General features: G+C 37.7%; 1 protein-coding gene across 2 annotated transcripts in view; it reads right to left on the reverse strand.

The window, feature by feature from the left end:
* Positions 1-381: 381 nt before the first annotated feature.
* LOC142349978 (MFS-type transporter SLC18B1-like) overlaps positions 382-21,012 on the reverse strand; it is a 28,634-nt gene continuing 8,003 nt past the window's right edge. Inside the window, exons 1-6 of one of the 2 annotated variants that reach the window (XM_075401850.1) lie at positions 14,405-14,566; positions 10,809-11,025; positions 10,121-10,316; positions 9,475-9,649; positions 1,577-1,936; positions 382-828 (exon numbers count right to left, since the gene is read on the reverse strand). In XM_075401850.1, the coding sequence (XP_075257965.1) occupies positions 413-828; positions 1,577-1,936; positions 9,475-9,649; positions 10,121-10,316; positions 10,809-11,025; positions 14,405-14,462 (1,422 nt within the window). In that variant the 5' untranslated portion in view covers positions 14,463-14,566 and the 3' untranslated portion in view covers positions 382-412. Of the gene's footprint in view, positions 829-1,576; positions 1,937-9,474; positions 9,650-10,120; positions 10,317-10,808; positions 11,026-14,404; positions 14,567-21,012 lie in introns of those variants that run through there. The other variant, XM_075401849.1, reaches the window with a different exon arrangement.

Below are 21,012 nucleotides of genomic sequence, written 5' to 3' on the forward strand. Positions count from 1 at the left end.
AGCGATCTTTCTACTGGGGGATCACTCCGATTAAGAGTGAATCGCTCTTAAAGAGTGAAATGTAACTTTTGATTTGATTTTTCGATTTTTTGTTTTATTTTGATTTTATTTTAATTTTTTATTGAATTTAGAGCTAATATATAGTAGTGGATAAAACAAGGGATTCAACAAACAGTAAAATTTGGCCCGATTCGACATGCGCGATTAGCGTTAGGAGAAAGGGAAAAATTTTACTGGTGGTTGAATCCCTTGTTTTATCCACTACTCAAATTCTCAACCTCTTTGTTGAATTTTGCATTAGACTGCAGCACCGAGCAGTCGACGGGTATAGTCATGATGAAAGATTACCTTAAGCAGTCTATCTATGTCGTACAAAACGAGAAATCTTCCCACATTACAATTCCATCAAATTTTATACATAACTGGATTTTGTCCGGACTAAATTGGCTACACGCTCTTTAACAGTAAAATATCTAACTATATAAATTATAACTCTCATTACACCAATGACACCTACAAAACTTCCACCAATAGAAAAAGCACGTCGAACTGTAAAAGTATCTCCAAAGAATCCGCCACATGGAGGTCCCACGATCTCCCCGAGGAATTCAAATGACGTCAGCAAAGATGCCAAAGTGGCGGAAACTCCTATGTCTTCCGTATCATAGCCATAATCTTCGGCCTGGTCTCTGAGCTCGGGAGTGTTGAGGACCAAATTTGAAACTAGGAAGCCGCCTCCTATGAAGAGTGTTAGGCATAGGGTTAAGAGGCTGGCTTCGTCTGTTATTAGGGGATCTGGACCAGAGAACCAAGAAGTGATGCCGAACACTGGAACAGAGCTCAGTAATGTCGCGCTTTCCATATTAAACTACTACCCGGGTCGAGGTTTTTGGGTAAATTTTTGTAAGAAATGCGGTGAATGCGGTGAATTTTTGTAAGAAATGCGGTGATTGCGGTGAATGCGTTGAAAATAAATATTTCACCGCATTTCACCGCATTTCTTACTAAAATTCACCACCAAACCTCGACCCGGGTAACGTTAATTGTGAACAAACATACGTTAAACTGTGGGCATAGTTGCATGAAGGAAATATTGGGATTTAAAATTGTAACTTTTTGGCGCAATCATTTATCCTAAAATTTAATTATTTCAGATTGCAATAATACCTCCCCCCCATAATGCACTGGGATGAAGGATTGCAACTAATTTTACTGTTTTGATTAGGTTAATTGGCTCTATGATCTGAACTGTAGGAGTGCCAAAAATTTCCTTGGGAGTTCCAGATAATCCCTCACTTAGGATCGAAAAGTCAACTATCCATTGCCTTAAATTTGTCGTCACTAAAAAAAGAAATATCTCCTACCATGATTATCTGAACAAAATAAGATGACAGAAATTTCGGGGAAGTTTTGAATCGACAACTCCATTCAGCTGCAAAGGTCGGATGCTTTAAAAGGTTCATTATATTCATTGCTGAATATTTTTTTAAATTTGAGGTTTTTCTGAACATTTTTAATACTCTGAATAATCAAAAGATTTCAGAGTTTTTTTCTTAGGTTGAGGCTTCATACTTACTTATCAGTGGCAAAGTCACACAAATCTTTCGTCTAAATCGAGTGGTTGCCACAAAACTCCAACTGGTTCCAAACAGCGACATTGCCAAATAAGGCAAACAAGCAGTCATTCCTGTCAGAATGGCAGATAAACCGAATTGTGACGTCACATAAGGCGTGAAAATAGGCGAAAGATAAAACAGAGTGAAATAAACTAAGCAGTGACTCATCAACGTGCAGAGTATCTCTGGGTTTTGGATGACTTGGAGGATGATTCGGAAGTTGGTTGTGGCTGCTATTTTGTTGACTGCCCCATCTGTGTTTTGGGTCTTTTTTGGCAGCAAGTAGATGTAGGAGAGAGAAACGCATGATTGCAGAGAACCTAAAGTGTCCAACATTCCCAACAAATCTTCCTATAATTTTTGGACGTCTAGTAAACAACCCAATCTATTCACTCAAAAACAAAACCGGTTATTGTTCCAACATTTGTTTAGAAATATGGGAATAATTATTAAGCGAGCCTGGTTTTTTCTCCAGATAAAATTGTAAAATTGCAAAATTGCATGTATACGCATCCTAAAAAACAATTACAATCTGAAAGCTCTTGAAATGCAGATTTCAACCACCTAGCATTCAATTATTTTCATAAGCAGTTTAGGTTACTGATGATAATGCATCGGTGGAGGTGGTGCGGTTGTTGTGGGGGAGGGTATTTTCAGGAAGCACTTTCATAAATTTTGTCTCATTAACTCTGTAAATCAATTCTAACGGTTTCAATCCAGTCGGCATCGTTTTTCAAAACTATTAGAATTTTTTTGGACTTCCCCTGTTTCGCAGTTGTTTTTGTTGATCTGTCACATTGTCAAATTAGAAAACATCGTTGGAAAGTTTTCGCGTTAAAAGTCTCACTGGTTGTCTATTGACATGTTTTCACTTATCTTTTAAATTATCCGATCGCGTCCTTTCATAAATAACCATTTTAATGACGTTTACGTGACCTTTTATTGAGAGTTTTATTTGATCACGTCAACTTTCATTGTGTTTTATAGGTCTTTTACTCAATTTTATTGAACACAGTCCTCTTTGGCTGTCTAACGAGGCAAAATGTAGTTTACTTAATGATTTAAACGGTGATAACGACCTCAGCGCCCCTACTTTTCAAAGGATCTTGGGTTCTGTCACTTTATTGTTTTTGTTGCTGCGTTCTGATAATCCTGTTAATTGAGAGTCTTTTGAGTCTTCTGTAGCAGTAGAAATACTGGATGTACACCTCCATCCAATCAGGGACTGAGAAGACACTATTCTCTTTTATATAGAGAGAACTTCACTAACTATAACCAGTCTATTAGTTAGATACACCATGCGTATACTCTTGACTCGGTGCTGTACTTTATTACCACCGTGATAATAGAAGTTTATCTTCAGTGTTTTACTGAGTCGGTTAGTCTGAGGGATATAGGTAAGCCTATTTCGCGCGCAGAAAGCCTACTAGCTCTAGCTCTTTATACCTTAAGGCTGTAAAAGGAGCCCATCTCGGGTCTGCCTTAACTGGTGCGACCAGTGAGTTAACAAACTATAGCCGTAAAAAGAACTCACACAAAACACCCCTTTCTCTCTTGAGAACGAAACTTAGAACTAGGTTACATGGCTTTTTACTCTTTACCTACTTAAAACTTAAGAAAAAGGGGAATACAACCCCAATAAATCAAAAAATACTAATATTTAAACAAAGAAATAAAGAAAATGGATCATCACAATGATCAACCCTCCTCTCACGTACCGACACACTTGGACGAATTAGCTGTTCTTACACAACACAACAAACGTCTAATACGTTAAATTTTACCTTTTGAAGTTAAAAACTATAGACACCAAGACGAGTTAAACATACTCCTAAACACAACAAAAGAGCTCAAATACCACTATTTTGCAGTAGAGCAACAGTCTCTCCTCTCTTTATCTCAAAAGGCATCACAGATTTCACGAACCGCCTTTCTTTCATATATAGTTAAAATTTATGGAGCTCAACTCGAAAAGGGCTCAGTTCTTTTCATTTGTGATCCTCCAACAAACACACATTCTGCTATGAAATACCGATGGGTTCACACAAAAAACCTGATTTTTAGTCACTACAACTACACACTTTTCAACTTAACAAGCGTAAACGCTCACGTGGTTTTTCACACCCAAGGGACTCTTTTGAGGATGATCTTGATTATCAGGAAATCCCAGAAAAACTCATCTTAAATCTGCCAAGCAATCGTATCTAACACTTTCTTATTTTAGTGATTCAGGACGGTAGCTCACCGATACCTTCAAATGTTGACACAACGGCATACGACCTCATCATGCTGGAGGTTGAGGACATTTTGCCCTCACCCCTCACCCCGTTGGTGCTACCACCTCCAATGCCCGAGCCAGTTTGCGAGATGCAAACACCAGCCCTCTTCACGGTGGCACAATCCTCTCCACAGCCACAGTCTGTGGACACAGCAAATTATGCGCGAGTGAACCCACTGCCTTCACCTGCCAGCTCTTGCTCGAGCTCCGGTGAACTCCAACTCTATGTAGATACTGACACAAGCTCACCTTCAACTGCAGTAGGACCAACAAACTCGTCACATGAGCTGCTCCTACAAGGCAACATCCAGGTGCCACTGCCACCTCCACCCTTTCCTACTGCAGATACAGCAGCACCTATATCACAACTACCACCTCAGCCTACAAATTTTCCCTCTTCGGCTGATGAAGTGGCCACAACGGAACAGCCCGGCCGCTCCACACCAGAGACCGTCATCCCCAACTGGGCATACTCTGGTAGGATTCGTGGATCACGACCACGATCGCAGCAACTGGTATACCCAACACCAGTGATGCCATCACCCCATACACAGCGTCCATCTGTGCCCTCACCGCGGTACGGCCCGACTATACCGCCTCTTCGACCACAGCATCCTTTTCCGCAACCACCTCCTTACGATGGACCAACATCGACGGACATTTACCTTTGTACGGAGCTCTCACCTAGAAGAAGCCCATGAGTGACTGCTCACGAGATATATTCAGTTTGCTCCTCACCGATACAGGCTTCACAATCGTCTCCTCGTCACACCGCGAGCCCTCCGCGAGGCCCACAGCCCTCATCCTCTCGTGGCAGAGGAAATCCTTTTCCACCCACACAAGGGATTACCCACCGGTCCCAAGGACCCAAATTCCGGTTTCATGAATTCACCAATCCCCTCGGTATTAATACCCTCCAAAGAATTCAGGTGCCGGAACGTATAAATTATATCTCCATTCCACCTCAAAATACACTCAAATCCACAGCAAGTTCCTGCTCTCTCGGACAACCAGAGAACGAGTATAATCAAGAGGGGCGGGATAGTGGTCTTCAACTAGAATGCCTCCACTTCCTTATTAATCATCGTTTCATAGAACTACTCTGGCACCAGTCGAAATACTTCTTCGCCCTTGCAGATCGCCCAATTGACTACCTTAATACCTTCTTTACTCGAGACACTGCTCCCTATCGAATTTATCAGAAGTATGACCCCTTCTATCTACAATTCGGCTTCTTACATCCCAAACAGATGGATTTCAACAACACCACCAAAAAAGTGAATCAAGTGAAAATGCTCCACACGGTGCACAATTATCTTTTCGTGCAACACCATTTCCACAGAACCAACACACTTATTCACATGAATTCGCGTCTACAGTACGCAAACACTAAATTGACTTCGCCTTACTGTATGAATTATAGTTATATAATTCAACCAAACTATTGTGAAGGCACTCTGCGCTACTTTGACCCCATCATGAACTATTTTAGATTTTCACCTTTATACGCGAAAACTAACCACCCCATCCTTGTCCCAATCGAGTATTTGCAATGTGTGGAGGGAGGAGCCACGAAGTGTATGCATTGTCATACCTTCAACCTTCTCTACAGGGACTGAATGGCGGATAAAAATGACAATCGCGAACCCTCACAAGAAGAGACTCAGACCTTCAACCATCTTCTTGCGTTGCAGCCCTACTGCAACGTTGATTTATACTCCCGTTCCCTCATTGCTTGTCTGGCGCGTGATCCGGAACCTTTAGCATTCTTCCGCGATCCAGACAACCGAGCTCCAGACTTTGAGTTCGAGTACCGGACGTAGGTCACAGTCCTAAATTAAGCCTCGGCCTCACAGACCCTCCAATCCAAGACTCACAGTTCTTGAAAACCTCCTTTGAACTCCTAATTTTGTCTTTTTTCCTTTTATATGTCTTCCTGTATCGCTTCTTTATAACCCCATTCTTATATATATTCCTTTCTTCTTTTTCACAATTGAAGATTAGGATCAGTCCTTTTACTTTTCCTCCCGGTCGGGACTTATTAAAGAAAGCAATAAATTTAATTAATAAATTTACTATAGAAAGTGGCTCTCACAGTAGCTAAATGATGGGTTTCCACCAGAAGATAACCTTGTAAATCCGACTGGTTCAAACCTTGTACCAGGTGGAGATAAACAAAAATCTCCTCGTACAAACCAGACAGTGACTACGGACTACAAGCGATCCTTCAACTGGGAAAAAATCCTCATTACTTGACAGTGAGAGCAGTTTGGCATACTCTTACAGAACAGACGTCACTGGCCAGCACACCCTGTAACTGGCACCCTTACTGGTTCTACAATCCAGACGAAACCCTGACTGACGACACTAGTCATCACTTACTGATGAGGACTTCACACGACGACACAAGTCACAACTTCAGTTCAGAGAGGACACAACTCTTCACTCCATGTTTCATAGAGGAATACACATTCAACGTGTTTCTGCTACAGTTCAAAGATTCGGATTTGAAACTCTCAACCCCTGATGGATGTGCAGTAGAAATACTGCATGTACATCTCCATCCAATCAGAGACTGAGAAAACACTATTATCTTTTATATAGAGAGAACTTCACTAACTATAACCAGTCTATTAGTTAGATACACCATTTGAATGCTCTTGACTCCGGTACTGTACTTTATTACCACCGTAATAATAGAAGTTTATCTTCAGTGTTTTACTGAGTCGGTTAGTCTGAGAGATATAGGTAAGCCTATTTCGCTCGCAGAAATAAGTAGCTCTAGCTCTTTGTACCTTCAGGCTGTAAAAGGAGCTTATCTCGGGTCTGCTTTACTTCGAATGAGTTTTAGTTACTTTGACAACATTTAATTTTTTTAAGAAAATTTTTTCGATTTCAATTTTTTACTTGGTTTTTGTTGTTTTATCACTAAATTTTGTCAAGGGTCTCATTAATTCCTCTTATTTTAAATTTTGTGATTGTTTCTTTTCACATTTTTCTGATTTATCGACTGTAAAGTTTTTTTCAGAAAACAGGTGTCAGTTTTTCCCTACTTCCATAATTGTGTTTTTTATCACTTATTCTTATTTATGATAGATCTTATTTACTCTCCAGTTAGAAAGGTTCATTTGATTTACCTTATTAGTTCCAGTTTTCAGCTAATCGTTTCATTAGCTTGGATTTCAAAATTCAATTTCAAAATTCTTTTCTTTTATTGTTGCCTGCTCTTGTTCTTATTTTTGTAGGTGGTTCACTAATTGGTTTTATAAAAACTAATGAATGCTTTCTATTAATGGACAATATAAATTTTTCAATGATGTCACTTTCCAGTTGCTTGCTTCAATGATTTTGACACCATTTATTTTCAAACCATTAGTACAAATAAATATTTGAACGAATGTCTCCTGTCCTCCTGTATTTTGTTTTATTGATTCCATGCTAAGTTGTGATTTGCTGTCGATAGTTCTATAATTTGAAGAATTTGAATGATAATGATTTTGGACCGTATAACTTTGGCGACCCTATTCCTTATGAAAACTATTTTTAAAAAGTTGGTTTTTTTGCTGCTTTTTTCATTTTCTATACTTTCTTTATTTTCATATGTGCCATGTGTGCTTTGGTACACTATAGTACCAAAAAGCTACGTGCTACGTACACCAAGAAAGTTTTTAAAAAGTTGCAAAAACATCAAATAAATCAACATTTTCAGTTGAAATCAGTTCTATTATAATGGGAATTTACGGTTTTAGTTTTTATATTATGTGGTAGACAGTTTAAGAAGTTTTCAGACAAATTTTAGTGACATCTGGATCAAAATTTTGACCATTTTTCTTCCATTTTTTCCTAAAAATCTCCCCGTTTTCGTAATTCTTGCTTCACAATTGCCCATAAACTTTCAATTGGATTCAGATCTTGACCGCATGCCCACCATTCCAATACCTCCCGCTCCCCTTTTTGAAGAATTTGTTGACAATCTTTGCTTTATGTACAGAAACATCATCTTGTTGAAAACTTAAGGTTTTGAAAACTCAATCCTTCTTCGTAATTTTCAAACAATTCCAAGCAAACTAGGCTTTTTAGCCTGTTTGATAATCTAACAGACAAGATCCGCTCGCCTGATGTTTTGTAACCCACGAGATGAGTGATTACTTGTGCAAAACTAAAACATTGCCAGGAAATCTCGTTTTATTTCTCCGAACAACTCGAATAATTCCTTCGCTAGAGACGCCCTAAGCCTGTTACACTTTTGCTTTAGTTTTTATGCATACTGTGTACTATCTTGATACTGCTACATGATTATAAACTGAGTTACTCTTGTTTTGTGACTATCAAAATTGGACACTTCTAATCGCAACAGCGTGGCAAACAGTAAATTAACAAAGCAGCTTAACCTTCTTCTCTGTGTAAGTGGAGAAAATGAGAATGAAAACGCGTTTAAAACTTTAAAATTCCGCGTTTTTCTTCACGCCTTTGCGACAATCAAACTTTATGAGAAAAATTGACGCTTGAAGAGCACAAATTGCGCTGTACGTAGCTTTTTGGTACTATAGTGTAGTTTGTTGGCTATGAGAAGTTGCTGTTCTGATGTCAGTAATTTCAATTGTAGAGTTCTTCTAGCTGTAGTTAACGATTTTTCCTAATATAGTTTTTGTTTCGTTAAACAAAATGTTGTTTCACTTTATCTAATTTTGCCTGCTTTGTGGACAATTTGCTTGGAATCTTTTTGACTTTTCTAGGCTGGTAGGCTGGTTACAGAACAGTCATCACTCATCCTGTTCAAATTACATTTAAATCTGAATTGCTGGCAAAAACCAATCAAACATGAACGGACTTAATATGGCAAATTATAATTATAATAAAATGGCAGAAACTCATCAAGCGTTCATTCCAGTTGTCTGAAAATAAAATCATTAAAACTTTGAATGTAAAAAATTACAGATTTTCAATTGGAATCGGTACATTAACTTTTCTTGTCTGGAAACCAAGAAAAAAAAGAAGCAATTCAAACAAAATCCATTCGACGTTTCTTCTTGAACTAATTTCCTGCTTTCAATGAATTAGGAATTTAAAGCTTCATAATTCTAGTCTTTTTTATTAATTTCGGCAGCTTCTCGGTTGATCATGCTATCACACCATCGGAACTTTCTGTGTAACTATGGAACTTTCGACGCAACGAGCAGTAATAGGCGAGCCCTCTTTTTATAATGGTTTAGATCTCTAGTATGTTTTCTGATGATTAGCAAAATTTCTCCGCACAAAAGTGAATAAAACTATTGCATGTTGTCTCTCCAAGGTTGAGGAAAGGAACTTTTCTGTATAAAAACAGCTGCTTTGATTTTCGCATCCCCTTGTTATTATTTGACCTGGGCCGTTGATCAGCCTTCCTTTCTCGTTTCTCCTAAAAGGGGGCTGTTTGCTTTAATAATTATCAATTTATGAAAATAAGGAATAACACAGTTGGATCAATCCTCTGGAAACCTTAAAGACTAAATATTTAGAGAGAAAGGCAGTGTCAAGTATTATTGATCTCAAAAATACTTTATTTTTTGGTTCTGGATTTGAGAATGCGTTCGCACCAACCTAGAATGATGACGACCCACATGAACCCAAACTGTCCGTATAGATATCCGGATAGAATGAATGAGAATATGGATCCCAGGGTGTAGGCCAGAGTGTCCAGTGCCTTGGCAAAAGATACTTGGTCTCCGAACTCTTCCGATAGAAGGATTGTGTTCACAGAAGAGAAGAGGAGAGCCTGGCATTAAAAAGATTGTTTGAACCAATCATTCTTAAAATTCTTAGAAGAACGCAGCTTAACTCCACATATTTTATTAAACAAATGCGATACAGGGACATGAATTAATCAAGTGAGTAATAAAATCTATTACCTCCCTTTCAACTCGTATTATTTGCAGATAAAATGCGTATATCGCTAGATAAAGATTATAAGTCGACTTGGGATGACTTGGCTCTCTTTGAAATTTCAGGTCTTTGCCATTATAGTCCCCTTCAGCTAGTGGTCATATGACCTATAGGTACCTATAGTTACCCCCCCCCCCCCCCCTATGGTAATTATACCACATAATGGGGCTATAATTTCATGTGGGCTATAATGGGAATGACCCGAAATTTCTTATTCTATTTTTATGATTGAGCCTTCTTATTCTATTACAGCCGTCCTGAAGACAAAAAGCTATATAAATGAATTAAAGCGACTTATGCTAGCCTGTCCCATTCCCCTGATAGAGAAGAAGGTGGTGAAGGTGAGTCCGAACATGACTTTGTCAGTCATGGCAGCAGAGGCAGCTATGGCTATAGTTAGGAGACCATAGCTCAAACTGCCTCCTATGAACAGATTGAAGGCTGCTCTCCTTCCTCCAAACTTAAGGAAGAACGTAGACAGAGCTATCGAAGTGGCCCAACTGAAACAAAACACATTCCACGTCAAAATTACTCCTGGTCACATTGCTACCCACCAAATGTGCAATATACCAAAACCTGCTATCTCAAAACCCAGACTTTTATCTTACACTTGAGCCCTCCCCAGGTTCTGATAGTCAGACAAAAACTCAAGCTCAAAAACGAAACATTACGCTTATCAATTAAAAGCGAACTGTGACAGTTAAAAGAAATCTGAGCAACGATAACTTAAAAAAAAAAAGAAATAATCTGTGTCCTCTCAATTGGTGCCCCACCTCCCCCCCCCCCATAATTCCATTCCATATCATTTAACCTCGATGAAAATCTCCCCTCTGTCATTATGCCCCAATTTTATTGCATTATATCTTCAAAATTAGGGATACATAGGGTTGGGGAATGATTTTTTGGGTGATAAGTTTGAGGAATTGAATGATGTCGGGGTGGAAAAATATAACGTTACCATATATGGGAGGAGGTTAATGGAACTAAATTACCTTGCAACACTGACAAAAACCAACATAGTGCCAATCTGCAGCTTACTGAACCCTCTTTTGGACGCTTCCAGTGGGTACACAATAGCACCCCAGAAAGAGCACAGCTGGTGGATAAATTTGGCGATCACAATCGTGATCATGTACAACTTCTGTCTGGCTGTCAGAGATTTTCCACTGGAGCCTCTTGGGTTGGCCTGGTCCAGGGTAACCATGCTGCCTACGAACAAAGAAGAGCGCTCAAATTGTTTCATTTTGAACACAAAGACGATTCATTACTCAAGCCTCAGATATATAAGGCTAAATTAGCTGCACTTCGGCGCGTATCATTTCATCAAAAGACAGATGTCTGTTACAAGGTATAATAGAACGGGTGGGGGGGGGGGGGGTTGCTTAAGATCCAAATTCTGATTGAAAGTAAACAAAAAGTACAGTAACGTGCAGAATAAACAAAACTCGATGTAATTTCATGCAAGCGAATCCCCTTCCTGGATTGGTGTATGCATAGGTACCAAGATGGGGTGCATGACTTGCTGGGGTAGGAGGGTAGGGGTTAGGAGGCCTCTATAGGTAATGGAATTTATAAGACGTCTTTAAATGAATTGCAATGCAATTTCAGGATCTATTCTATTTTAACACCCCCCCCCCCCCAGCTTAGTGGGCTAATATTTTTTACGCCCCCAGGCGCACGTGCTATTTTTTTACATAGTAACGTGCTATATAAAAATATATAATTTGTAACGGGGGGGGGGGCGTAAAAAACACTGGGGGCCGAAACAGAATAGATCCGCATTTCAGAAGTCATAGGTAATCATTTTAGTAATTCGGATTTTGGACATTTACCATTTATCGGAAAAACTTAAGTTGCAAGCAGTAAATTTTAAAATTTCAAATTTTTCTGTCCTATCACGGATAACAGTGACAACAGCTCACCACATATTATCACTTCAAAAACTTTTTCGCTTGAACTTATTATAAAAGTCTGAAATCAGTCCTAATATTCTATTGTTCATGTGAAAGAGTAGTTGCTAATTGCCGTCACAATGAGAAATCATTATTGCGAGAGACTTTCCTGAAGAGAACCAAGAATTAAGCTTTTTTCTAAAAAGTCCTACTTAATAGTCATTCATTACCGTTATTGACTGTGCCAAGAATAACAGTGATGACGTGGATAACAATAACAATGGGAGTTGACAACAGGGAAGAGAACTTGTCGCTGTTATCGCCTTTGCTCAAAAACAGGATTGATGGACAAATGTGGTAGGCAATTCCAATTTTGGAAAAAATTTGAATTGATATTGCTTTCTTTCACATCTGGGTCGACGTGTCACCGTTAAAAATTGCTAGTAGATGTAAGATTTGCAGTGAATTTGAGTAAAAAGTGTATTATTTGCGCTCAATGCGATGAATGCAATGAAAAAAAACTTTTAAGCGGTGAAAAGTTTTTTAAATAGCATAAGCGGTGAAAGAACATTTTTAACCGCTACCAGCAGAATGCGGTGAAAAAAACGCACCGCTAAAATTGCAAATCTTACAAATATTCACTTTTCATTTCAACGCTTATCGTAAATTCACAAGAATTATTATTGAATTAAGTGAGAGATGCCGCAGTGGAGTAAGAAGTTGTCGACATGCAGGAAGTGAGAGGTTCGAGCCCGGCACGGCAGTTTCTTTTGTAAGAAATCCGGGGAATGCGGTGAAAAAAATTTTGCACCGCTGAAAACTGCAAATCTTACAAAAATTAACCGCATTTAACGCTAAAAGATGGGGGTGCTTTGCGGTGAAAAGAATTTTTTTTCACCGCTAATTACCGCTAATCCTACATTATTTTTTTGACCAAACTTTGATCCGGGCAGTTGTCCTTACACTCCCGGAGGTTAATGGTAGAGCAAAGCAGCGCAGAATCAGTCTAGACATTCTGTTTTTTTAAGATGGCCAGTGTTCTGTTCTTGTCCCAATTTACACTGACTAGTCTTTATTTTTGAGTAATAATTACTGGATGAAAAACAACATCTTCAGCTTAACTCCCGCCAACAATGTTTCCTTCATATGCGATTTGAACAACAGCGTGGGTACTTGTAGTTTTTAATATGCGTAGCGAGTCGTAATCACTAAACTAAATGCTCTTTGTAGTGATTGCCTACAAACTAGCTTATGTGTAATTACCCAGTGAAAGAAAACTTAAAAACCATGATAAAAACATGATAAAACATGGTAAATCTTGCCAAGATCTTGCCATGTTACAATGCGAGAAAACATGAAGATATGACTTGGTGAGTTTTCCACGAAAGACTAACCATGACATGGCGATATATACCAATTTGTAAAAATTAAAAAGCACGTTTAAACGAGATTTGGCACAAATTCATAGGATTAAGCACAATTTATCAAGATATTTTAATAACTATTAAGAATTGCTTGAAAATTCAGCTCCCGTTAGTTTATAAACAAACATTTTAGCCTACTTTTTCCAGTAAAGTTAAATTTTTAATAGGGTGCTAGCTCGGTATGTACATAGTACAATTTTGAAACCGTAAAATTGATTCGAAAAATGATTTTTTTTTCAAAACACAAGTGTTCTAAAACTGTTTTTCTGTGGGGCAAAATTTATCAAGATCTTAGCCATTTTTGCCAGGAAAATTTCTTGCCATGACTTTTGATAAGATCTTGTCAAGATTTTTCCAAGAGGATTCAGATTCAGGACTCTTTGGCCTATCAAGATCGTGGCAAGATGTTTCAAGTTTTGCAAGAATTATCAAGAGCTTGCAAGGTGTATCAAGTTTCGTTTCCTGGGAAGTGTTTGTATCTCTATAGTAATTACCAGTTATAAGCTATATAAGTATGGTCTGGTATGAGTAACTTTCAGACTATACAGGATAAGTTTAGCCTGGACGAAGTCTATGACTTCAATATAATCATAATGAAGAAAAAACTGCACATAAAGAAAATTAAAATATTCTGGAGATGCAAAGTTTCAGAACTGAATTTCGTTTTTACTATTGAAATGAAATGATTCAGCGCTGAAAAGTTCTGAGACTCGAGTCCTGGCTACTAAACTCTAATTTTAAATCGGGTCGCGAATACTTTAAAATTTTTGAGCCGATTTAATTGATAGAAAAACACTATTTACAACATAATAACTGTAAGAAGAAGTCGAATCCAAAAACCAAATCAACAACAGAATTACATATAATAATCCTTAAAAAATATTCCTTTGTTTTCTGAAATTGTGAACGTCGTGAAAAAATGACCTGTTGATGCGCATAAATTATTCTCTTCTCATAAGGTAAATTAAGCCAATTTTAACTGTTAGGATTACAAAATTCTGGTAAAAAAATCGTCAATTTACATAAAGCTAAGGGTTGTTTTTAAGTAACGTTAGGCTTAAAATAAAATTTGCATTTGCTTTAACTATATAGGGGTTTTAATGCTTTATAAGTTAAATATTACTTTAACTTTACTGAAGATAAAATCACATTATTTAGTGAGTACCTAGTAGATAGTTATAGCTGGAACCAAAATGGAGAAGATTTCATGTCTTTTAATGGAATAATGATTTTGTAGAATTGATATTTTAAGCTGTGTAGAAAGTAACTCACCTGCTTTACCTGATTCCAATTTGCCATTAACTTTATCCAGTTTTATTTTACTTCTCATATTTATGAAGCAAATTAGGCTAATGAAGAGTGTAATCTGACTTACAAATTGGAGATAATTACAAAGTTTTGTGAGTGAGTTTGACGGAAAGCCTCAAAAGAGCAACTCTTCTTTCAAACTGGCAGAAATTAACTTGTTTCAAGGTGGGGGGATATTGGTGAGTATATTTACCATATTAGTAAGAGCAATCACTAACAATTGTTTGTTCACACCACTCACACATTTACAAACTCACACAAATTCGTCCTTCAAAGTGCATGGCTTTTGTGCAGAGATGAAAAGTAGGTACATATACTGATAATTGATGTAGAGATATCATTTATCATGTTCGAAAATGTCTAGGTTATCACCGAAGATACCGTTTAGTTGAAACAAAAGTTTTGAATATGTTAGTTTTTCTTAATTTTCTAAGTTTTGCTCTTTGAAATTGGACGCTGTTAATTTCCACGAAAGCATTTACTTTCGTACAGTCTGACAATCATAAAACCGTGATAAATTTTTAAAGAGCTAAATTGAAAACAGGGCAAAATCAGTCTTTGTGCTAAAGGGCATAGCATTTGACCAAACCCAGGCGTTTTGTTAGAATCGAAAATCTAACATCAAAACTTGGAAGTGAGCTACAAACTTCAATCAACTCTCGTTGCGATAACAACACTTGCATAACTTACCGGTAAAGCAACACGTTAATGCCCAATTAACACTACGAAATCTGCTTAGTCATTATTCTACAAGCTAATCACGCTTTTTTATCACCACTGATGCTAATTAACCAGTGGCGATAAAACAGTGTGATAAACTCGCAGTCTATACACGACAACAGTTTGATCAACTGTCGAGAATATTAGCCAAAATGAAAATTAGCTGAATGGAATGACAGCCGAACAAGAAACAATATCCAACGAGATTTGAGAACGCGCAAACTTTATTGCGAGAATAACATTCAGTCCTGATGTTTTGTTCTGTTGCGACAGATATATATCAAGTCCCATAGGCCACTGAGGTATCAACGTGACTTGCAATAAATTGCCAAATGCGTTGATTTCATCTGTACGCGAGTTATATAATTGCCTATCTTACATGAGTTTGCTTGCATCGATTGTTTCAGCAATTAATTCTTCTAATGTTCCGTCTTTTATCTTCTTTGGCCACTTTTCAGGCAAGCGAATTTACCGGAAACCGTTTAATAATCAGTTGACTAAAAACATTACCACACTGTTTTCATTGCCCTTGTGGTACAATAGTACATTTTAGTTTGGGGCTATCGATTTGGTGTAGCTAAATAAGTTCATTTTATGTTTAATTTAATTTAGTTCATTTCATCTACCTTTATTTTGTTCATTCATTTAATTCTAGTTTTGAAGATCGAATCTTAAGTTTTCATACTTGTAAATTTGTTTACATCCTGTGCATGATCTTCTGTCTGTTCACATTGTCTCGTGATTGTAAGTTGCCGCATTTGGAAATGTAATCTTATGAACAAATTGTTAATCAGTTTTGTTATTTTATCTAGATTCATTCTCTTCATTTTCGCAATTCAAATTAGTTGACTCTCTCTTTAACTAGAATCCGCTCCGCCAAAAAGTCTTACTTTAGACGTGTTAAATTTAATGGTATTTCGCTAAGCGAAATACCCAATAAACAATCGAGTGTAATTTCGCTACGCCAGATCTGCCTATATTCTGTAACCAGAATATTCAATTCACAAGCAACAAAATTTAGCGTCGATTCGCTCCACGAAATCACCAATAAATAGCCGTTGTAGAATAAGCTAATCGGCGTCGCGAATCATCTCATTCCTACAGATAGTAAATCTGTACGACATGGCGCAGTCAGCTCGAGAATCTAGAAAAACACCGTTGTCGATAGAGCCATTTTGGGAACGTCCAACTTCGGACCCACCAATCAGATGGGGAAATGGCGAATCCAGGTAGAACTAGCGATTCTCACTCGAGAGAATATCACAATAGACACGTTGTTACAACCCAAACCAACGACAGTCCGATTGCCAGTGGAAACGAAGTACGAGATGCCAATTGAAGATACAACAGATGAAGCTGAGAGAGTGCGTCTAATTAGAAACAATCAATTGAAGTTGCAATGGGAATTAAAATGCCAAAAAATAACAGAAGCGGGAATACTATGCGGGGAACGACCATGGAATTTGTGTGACCAAAAATGTATATCTCTTTTGTACCTAAGTATTGGTACGGAAGGAAGACGACTACTTACACAAAAATTTCCGCATGACAATATTTACGACTTGACTACCCTCAAACTTTGGGAAATGATGGAGATAGATTTATTCGTCCAAGAAATATCACATTTGATCGATACGTGTTCTTCTCTCGAAAGCAGAAGAAGGGTGAAACTGTAGAACAATTCTATAGCATCTTGAAAGAATTGGCTGAAAATTGCGATTTCGAAAATCGTGAAGAGGCAATCATCAGAGACATTTTCATCACAAACATGTTGAATGATGACATTCAACGGGAGCTTCTACGGGATACAGTTGAACCGGAGAGCGCACTCAGCATTGCAGTCAACATGGAAATGGGTAATCAGAATCAGCAGAGAATTTCATCTAATAACGGTGCAACTGGCAGTACAGTGAACGCAATACAACAATTCCATCGATTTCGCGGCGCGGGTGTGCGTGAAAATCAATCAAGTAGAGCAGTCGTCAACCGTGCATCCGTGGGACAATTTCGTGGTTGTGGTCAAGTTTGGGCAACAACGCACCGTCAGGTTTGCCCTGCAATGGGTAAGAGATGCAATCACTGTGGTTTGCAAAACCATTTTGCTAAGGTATATCGACGAAGACTTAACAATGCAAGAAATACTCAACAAACCAATCGCATTAACACTGTAGAAACTGCTGAAACATCTAATCAAAATTCAAGTCAGGAAAATCAGAACGTCAATTTAATAAATTATAATGAACAAATTAATTGAGACTATGATTCATCGGATGATAATTACGTTGCAACAGTGGAAAATATTAGTTCACCAAATATAGCACTGAAAAATTTGTCATTAACGATTGGAAACACAAATTGTGATTTACTTCTCGATTCCGGTAGTGGTTGTACCATTATTAATATGTCACTTGCAAGAGAAATAATGTTTAATTGTGCGCAATCAAAATGGTCAGAGAAAAAACCTCTAGAATTGAAGTCTTTTTCTAACGATATTGTTCAACCTCTCGGCACTTTAAAAACGCCGGTAAAATGCCATGATTGGAATATTCAGAAAGCAAAAATCACAGTCGTAGCTGATGGGTTTCGACCAATATTAGGACGAGATCTTTTTGATCAGTTAGGAATCAAAATATCTCAGAAACCTTGTCCGAAAACAGAAGTCAATAACATAGATCAATCTTGTGCAATAATTAAAGAGATCACTTGCAAAGGATTTTCCCGATTTGATATCCCGAATTGGATAATCAAAAAACCATACGGTTAATTCAAAATTCCACAAAAATAATCGAGTTGTACATCAGAAAGGAAGAAAAGTGCCAAAACATCTTCAACCGAAAGTGAAAATTGAATTTGAAAAACTATTAAACGAAGGACATATAGAAAAATTAAACAATTGTTCTGATCAATTTTTCATATCTCCAATTGTCATTACGGTAAAAAAGGATCAATCAATCAAAATATCACTCGATTCCAAAATCTTAAATAAAGCTATTCATAAAAACAAGTATCAAATGCCCAATATAGATTCGCTAATTCAAACAATCTCGCAAACACTGTCAACGGTGCCGCAAGAGACTACTTATTTTACGACTCTTGATTTGCAGTACGCTTATAGCCAACTTAAGTTACATTGTGATACGGCCCGCCATTGTAACTTTAATATTGTTAGCGGAGATATGACTGGCACATATCGATTTAAAACTGGATTTTGCGGCTTAACGGATATGCCAGCTGAATTCCAAAAAGCTATTGATAGTACCCTTGCTTGTTTGGATAATACTTTCTGTTTCTTGGACGATATATTGATTGTGAGCAGAGGTAGAAACGAAAAACGTCTGAATTTGGTACGGAAATGTCTAATAAAACTAGATCGAGAAAATTTGCGAATAAATCTTGCGAAATGTCATTTTGCAGAAGAAAAGATTGAATGGCCTGGACATAATATTACACAATCAAGTGTAACTCCACTTTCAACTAAAACGGATGCAATTGGAAAATTATCAGCACCTACTAATCTTAAAAAACTTCGATCGTTTATGGGTTCAGTACACCACTTAGGAAAATTTTTTCCAAATTTGTCACAATTATGTTACCCCCTTCGACCAATTATGTTACCCCCAATTATGTTACCCCCTTCGTACTGTAGCATTTGCGTCACGATTTTTGAACTCTGTTGAAGACAGGTATAGTATAACGACCTCTATCTGGACGACCTCAGTAGACGACCTCTATCTGGACTCCTTCAACTTCGCCCTCTCTAAAATCTTCTCCAGCTCCCTAATGGCCAGCCTGACCCCTGTGTCAAGATTGGTAAAAATTTAAAATCTATTATACCTGCTAATAAATGGGCACCATTAAAGTTATGTAAAGTTCCAAATGAAGAAATTCAAATTGATTTTGGAGGACCCATTTATAATGAAAAAATCAAGAGATTTACTTTCTTGCATGTATTGATCGATTTTCGAAGTTCCCAACAGCAGAAGTATTTGATAGAGCTAATGCAGATAAAATTTTGAAATTTCTTCAAGAGTATGTTTTGCTACACGGTATACCCGGTGCAATTAGATTGGATCAAGCTCGATGCCAAACGGGACAACAAATTAAAGCATTTTGTAGTCAAAATAACATACAGCTAATTGAAGCGCCAATACACGATCACGGAGCAATTGGCTTGGTTGAAAGACTAATTCAAACAATCAAGAATCGCTCAGCTTGCATTAAAACGGCGGCGCGAAATCAATTCGATATGAAACCCTCAATAAATTCATTAATTTATCAGCTACGAATATGTTGTCAAAAGACAATTAATATATCACCATTTGAGGCACATTTTGGTAGAAAAGCGAATACGCCATTAAGTAATATAACGACTAAACCAGATCCAAAAATTCTATCTTACAAAAACATTTTAAATAAATATTTAGATTTGGAGAGCGTCAGATGGGACGAACTTATCACAGACGATAACTGGAACAACGAAGAACGTAGTGACATTGAGATAGAGGTGAATAAAAACAAACTGGGCAAAGATGCGACGAAACGGCAAAAAGAGGACCCGAATAAGGAATCAAGATTGATTTCCCATCCAGATGTCGGACAACCTGTACCTAGAACGGAAGCGTCATTGGAGGTAAAGCTGGCAAAAAAGAGACCTCGCACGAAAAGATCGAAGAAAAGTCTTGATGACCTATATGACGTCTTAGCACCAGGATCCTCAGTAATCAAAACTAACGAACATACCTCAGTCATTAAAGAACCTGGAAAGAGAGACGTGACCATCAGAAACTCGAATTTAGCAAAGTTTGGAACGAAGGAGGAATGTGAGACAGAATTACAGGAGTATGCTAACCCACGCCCAAAATTACCAACGGGTAAAACAACAGAAGAGCTAATCAGCCATCACGCAAAGGAATCCAGAAAGAAGTTAGAAGGAGGAAAACGAATGAAGCATAGGAAAGTGGCAGATGATGTTAGTAAAGTGTCATCAATTCATTCAAATGTTACACGCGCCCTGAGTGTACGAATGCCAACGAAAACTAAAAGACAACTGTCAACAGCACCGCCAAAGCAACCCACCGAATTAAGTAGTGATTTCGCGGTGCCAATGGAATTGCCCACCACAAGCATTGTTATAGCGGAGCCACCTAGTAGGCCAAAACCAAAAGCAGCTACAAAAGCATCCGTAGCATTAATCCCAACAAAAAGAAAGCGCTCCACAGTATCGGTTACAGCATCGGATGAGTCTGCAAATTCAGTCCAAATTTGCCCTCCCACAACTTCAAGTACTGGTGCAATTGGGAAACATAAAAGACGACAAAGTATCAAGAAACAACAAATTGAGAATAAATCAATAATTTCCGCCATACAGACAGCCGCAGCACAATCTAATCAAGAGGAAACTAATTTTACAGTCGGCCCATGTTCTCCGACACCTTCGTACCCTACCCAATTCTATGTCTCACCCAATTATGAAGAACCAGAATTGTCGATGACAGTTGGCGAGGCTGAGAGATATTACGAAAGTGAGAGTGATTAAAGTACATTTCTCGAAAACTGTTGCGTTTAAAACTCTGATAAAAAACATTATAGTATTAATTATTTAACCAGTACATATGATTATTAATTTTCTGATAAATAACTTTGTCATTTATTTTCGCCAAGGGAGAAATGTGGTACAATAGTACATTTTAGTTTGGGGCTATCGATTTGGTGTAGCTAAATAAGTTCATTTTATGTTTAATTTAATTTAGTTCATTTCATCTACCTTTGTTTTGTTCATTCATTTAATTCTAGTTTTGAAGATCGAATCTTAAGTTTTCATACTTGTAAATTTGTTCACATCCTGTGCATGA

The sequence above is a fragment of the Convolutriloba macropyga genome, chromosome 11, assembly GCF_964194025.1.
Source record: "Convolutriloba macropyga chromosome 11, txConMacr16.3, whole genome shotgun sequence".
In the NCBI taxonomy this organism is placed as follows: Eukaryota; Metazoa; Xenacoelomorpha; order Acoela; family Convolutidae; genus Convolutriloba; species Convolutriloba macropyga.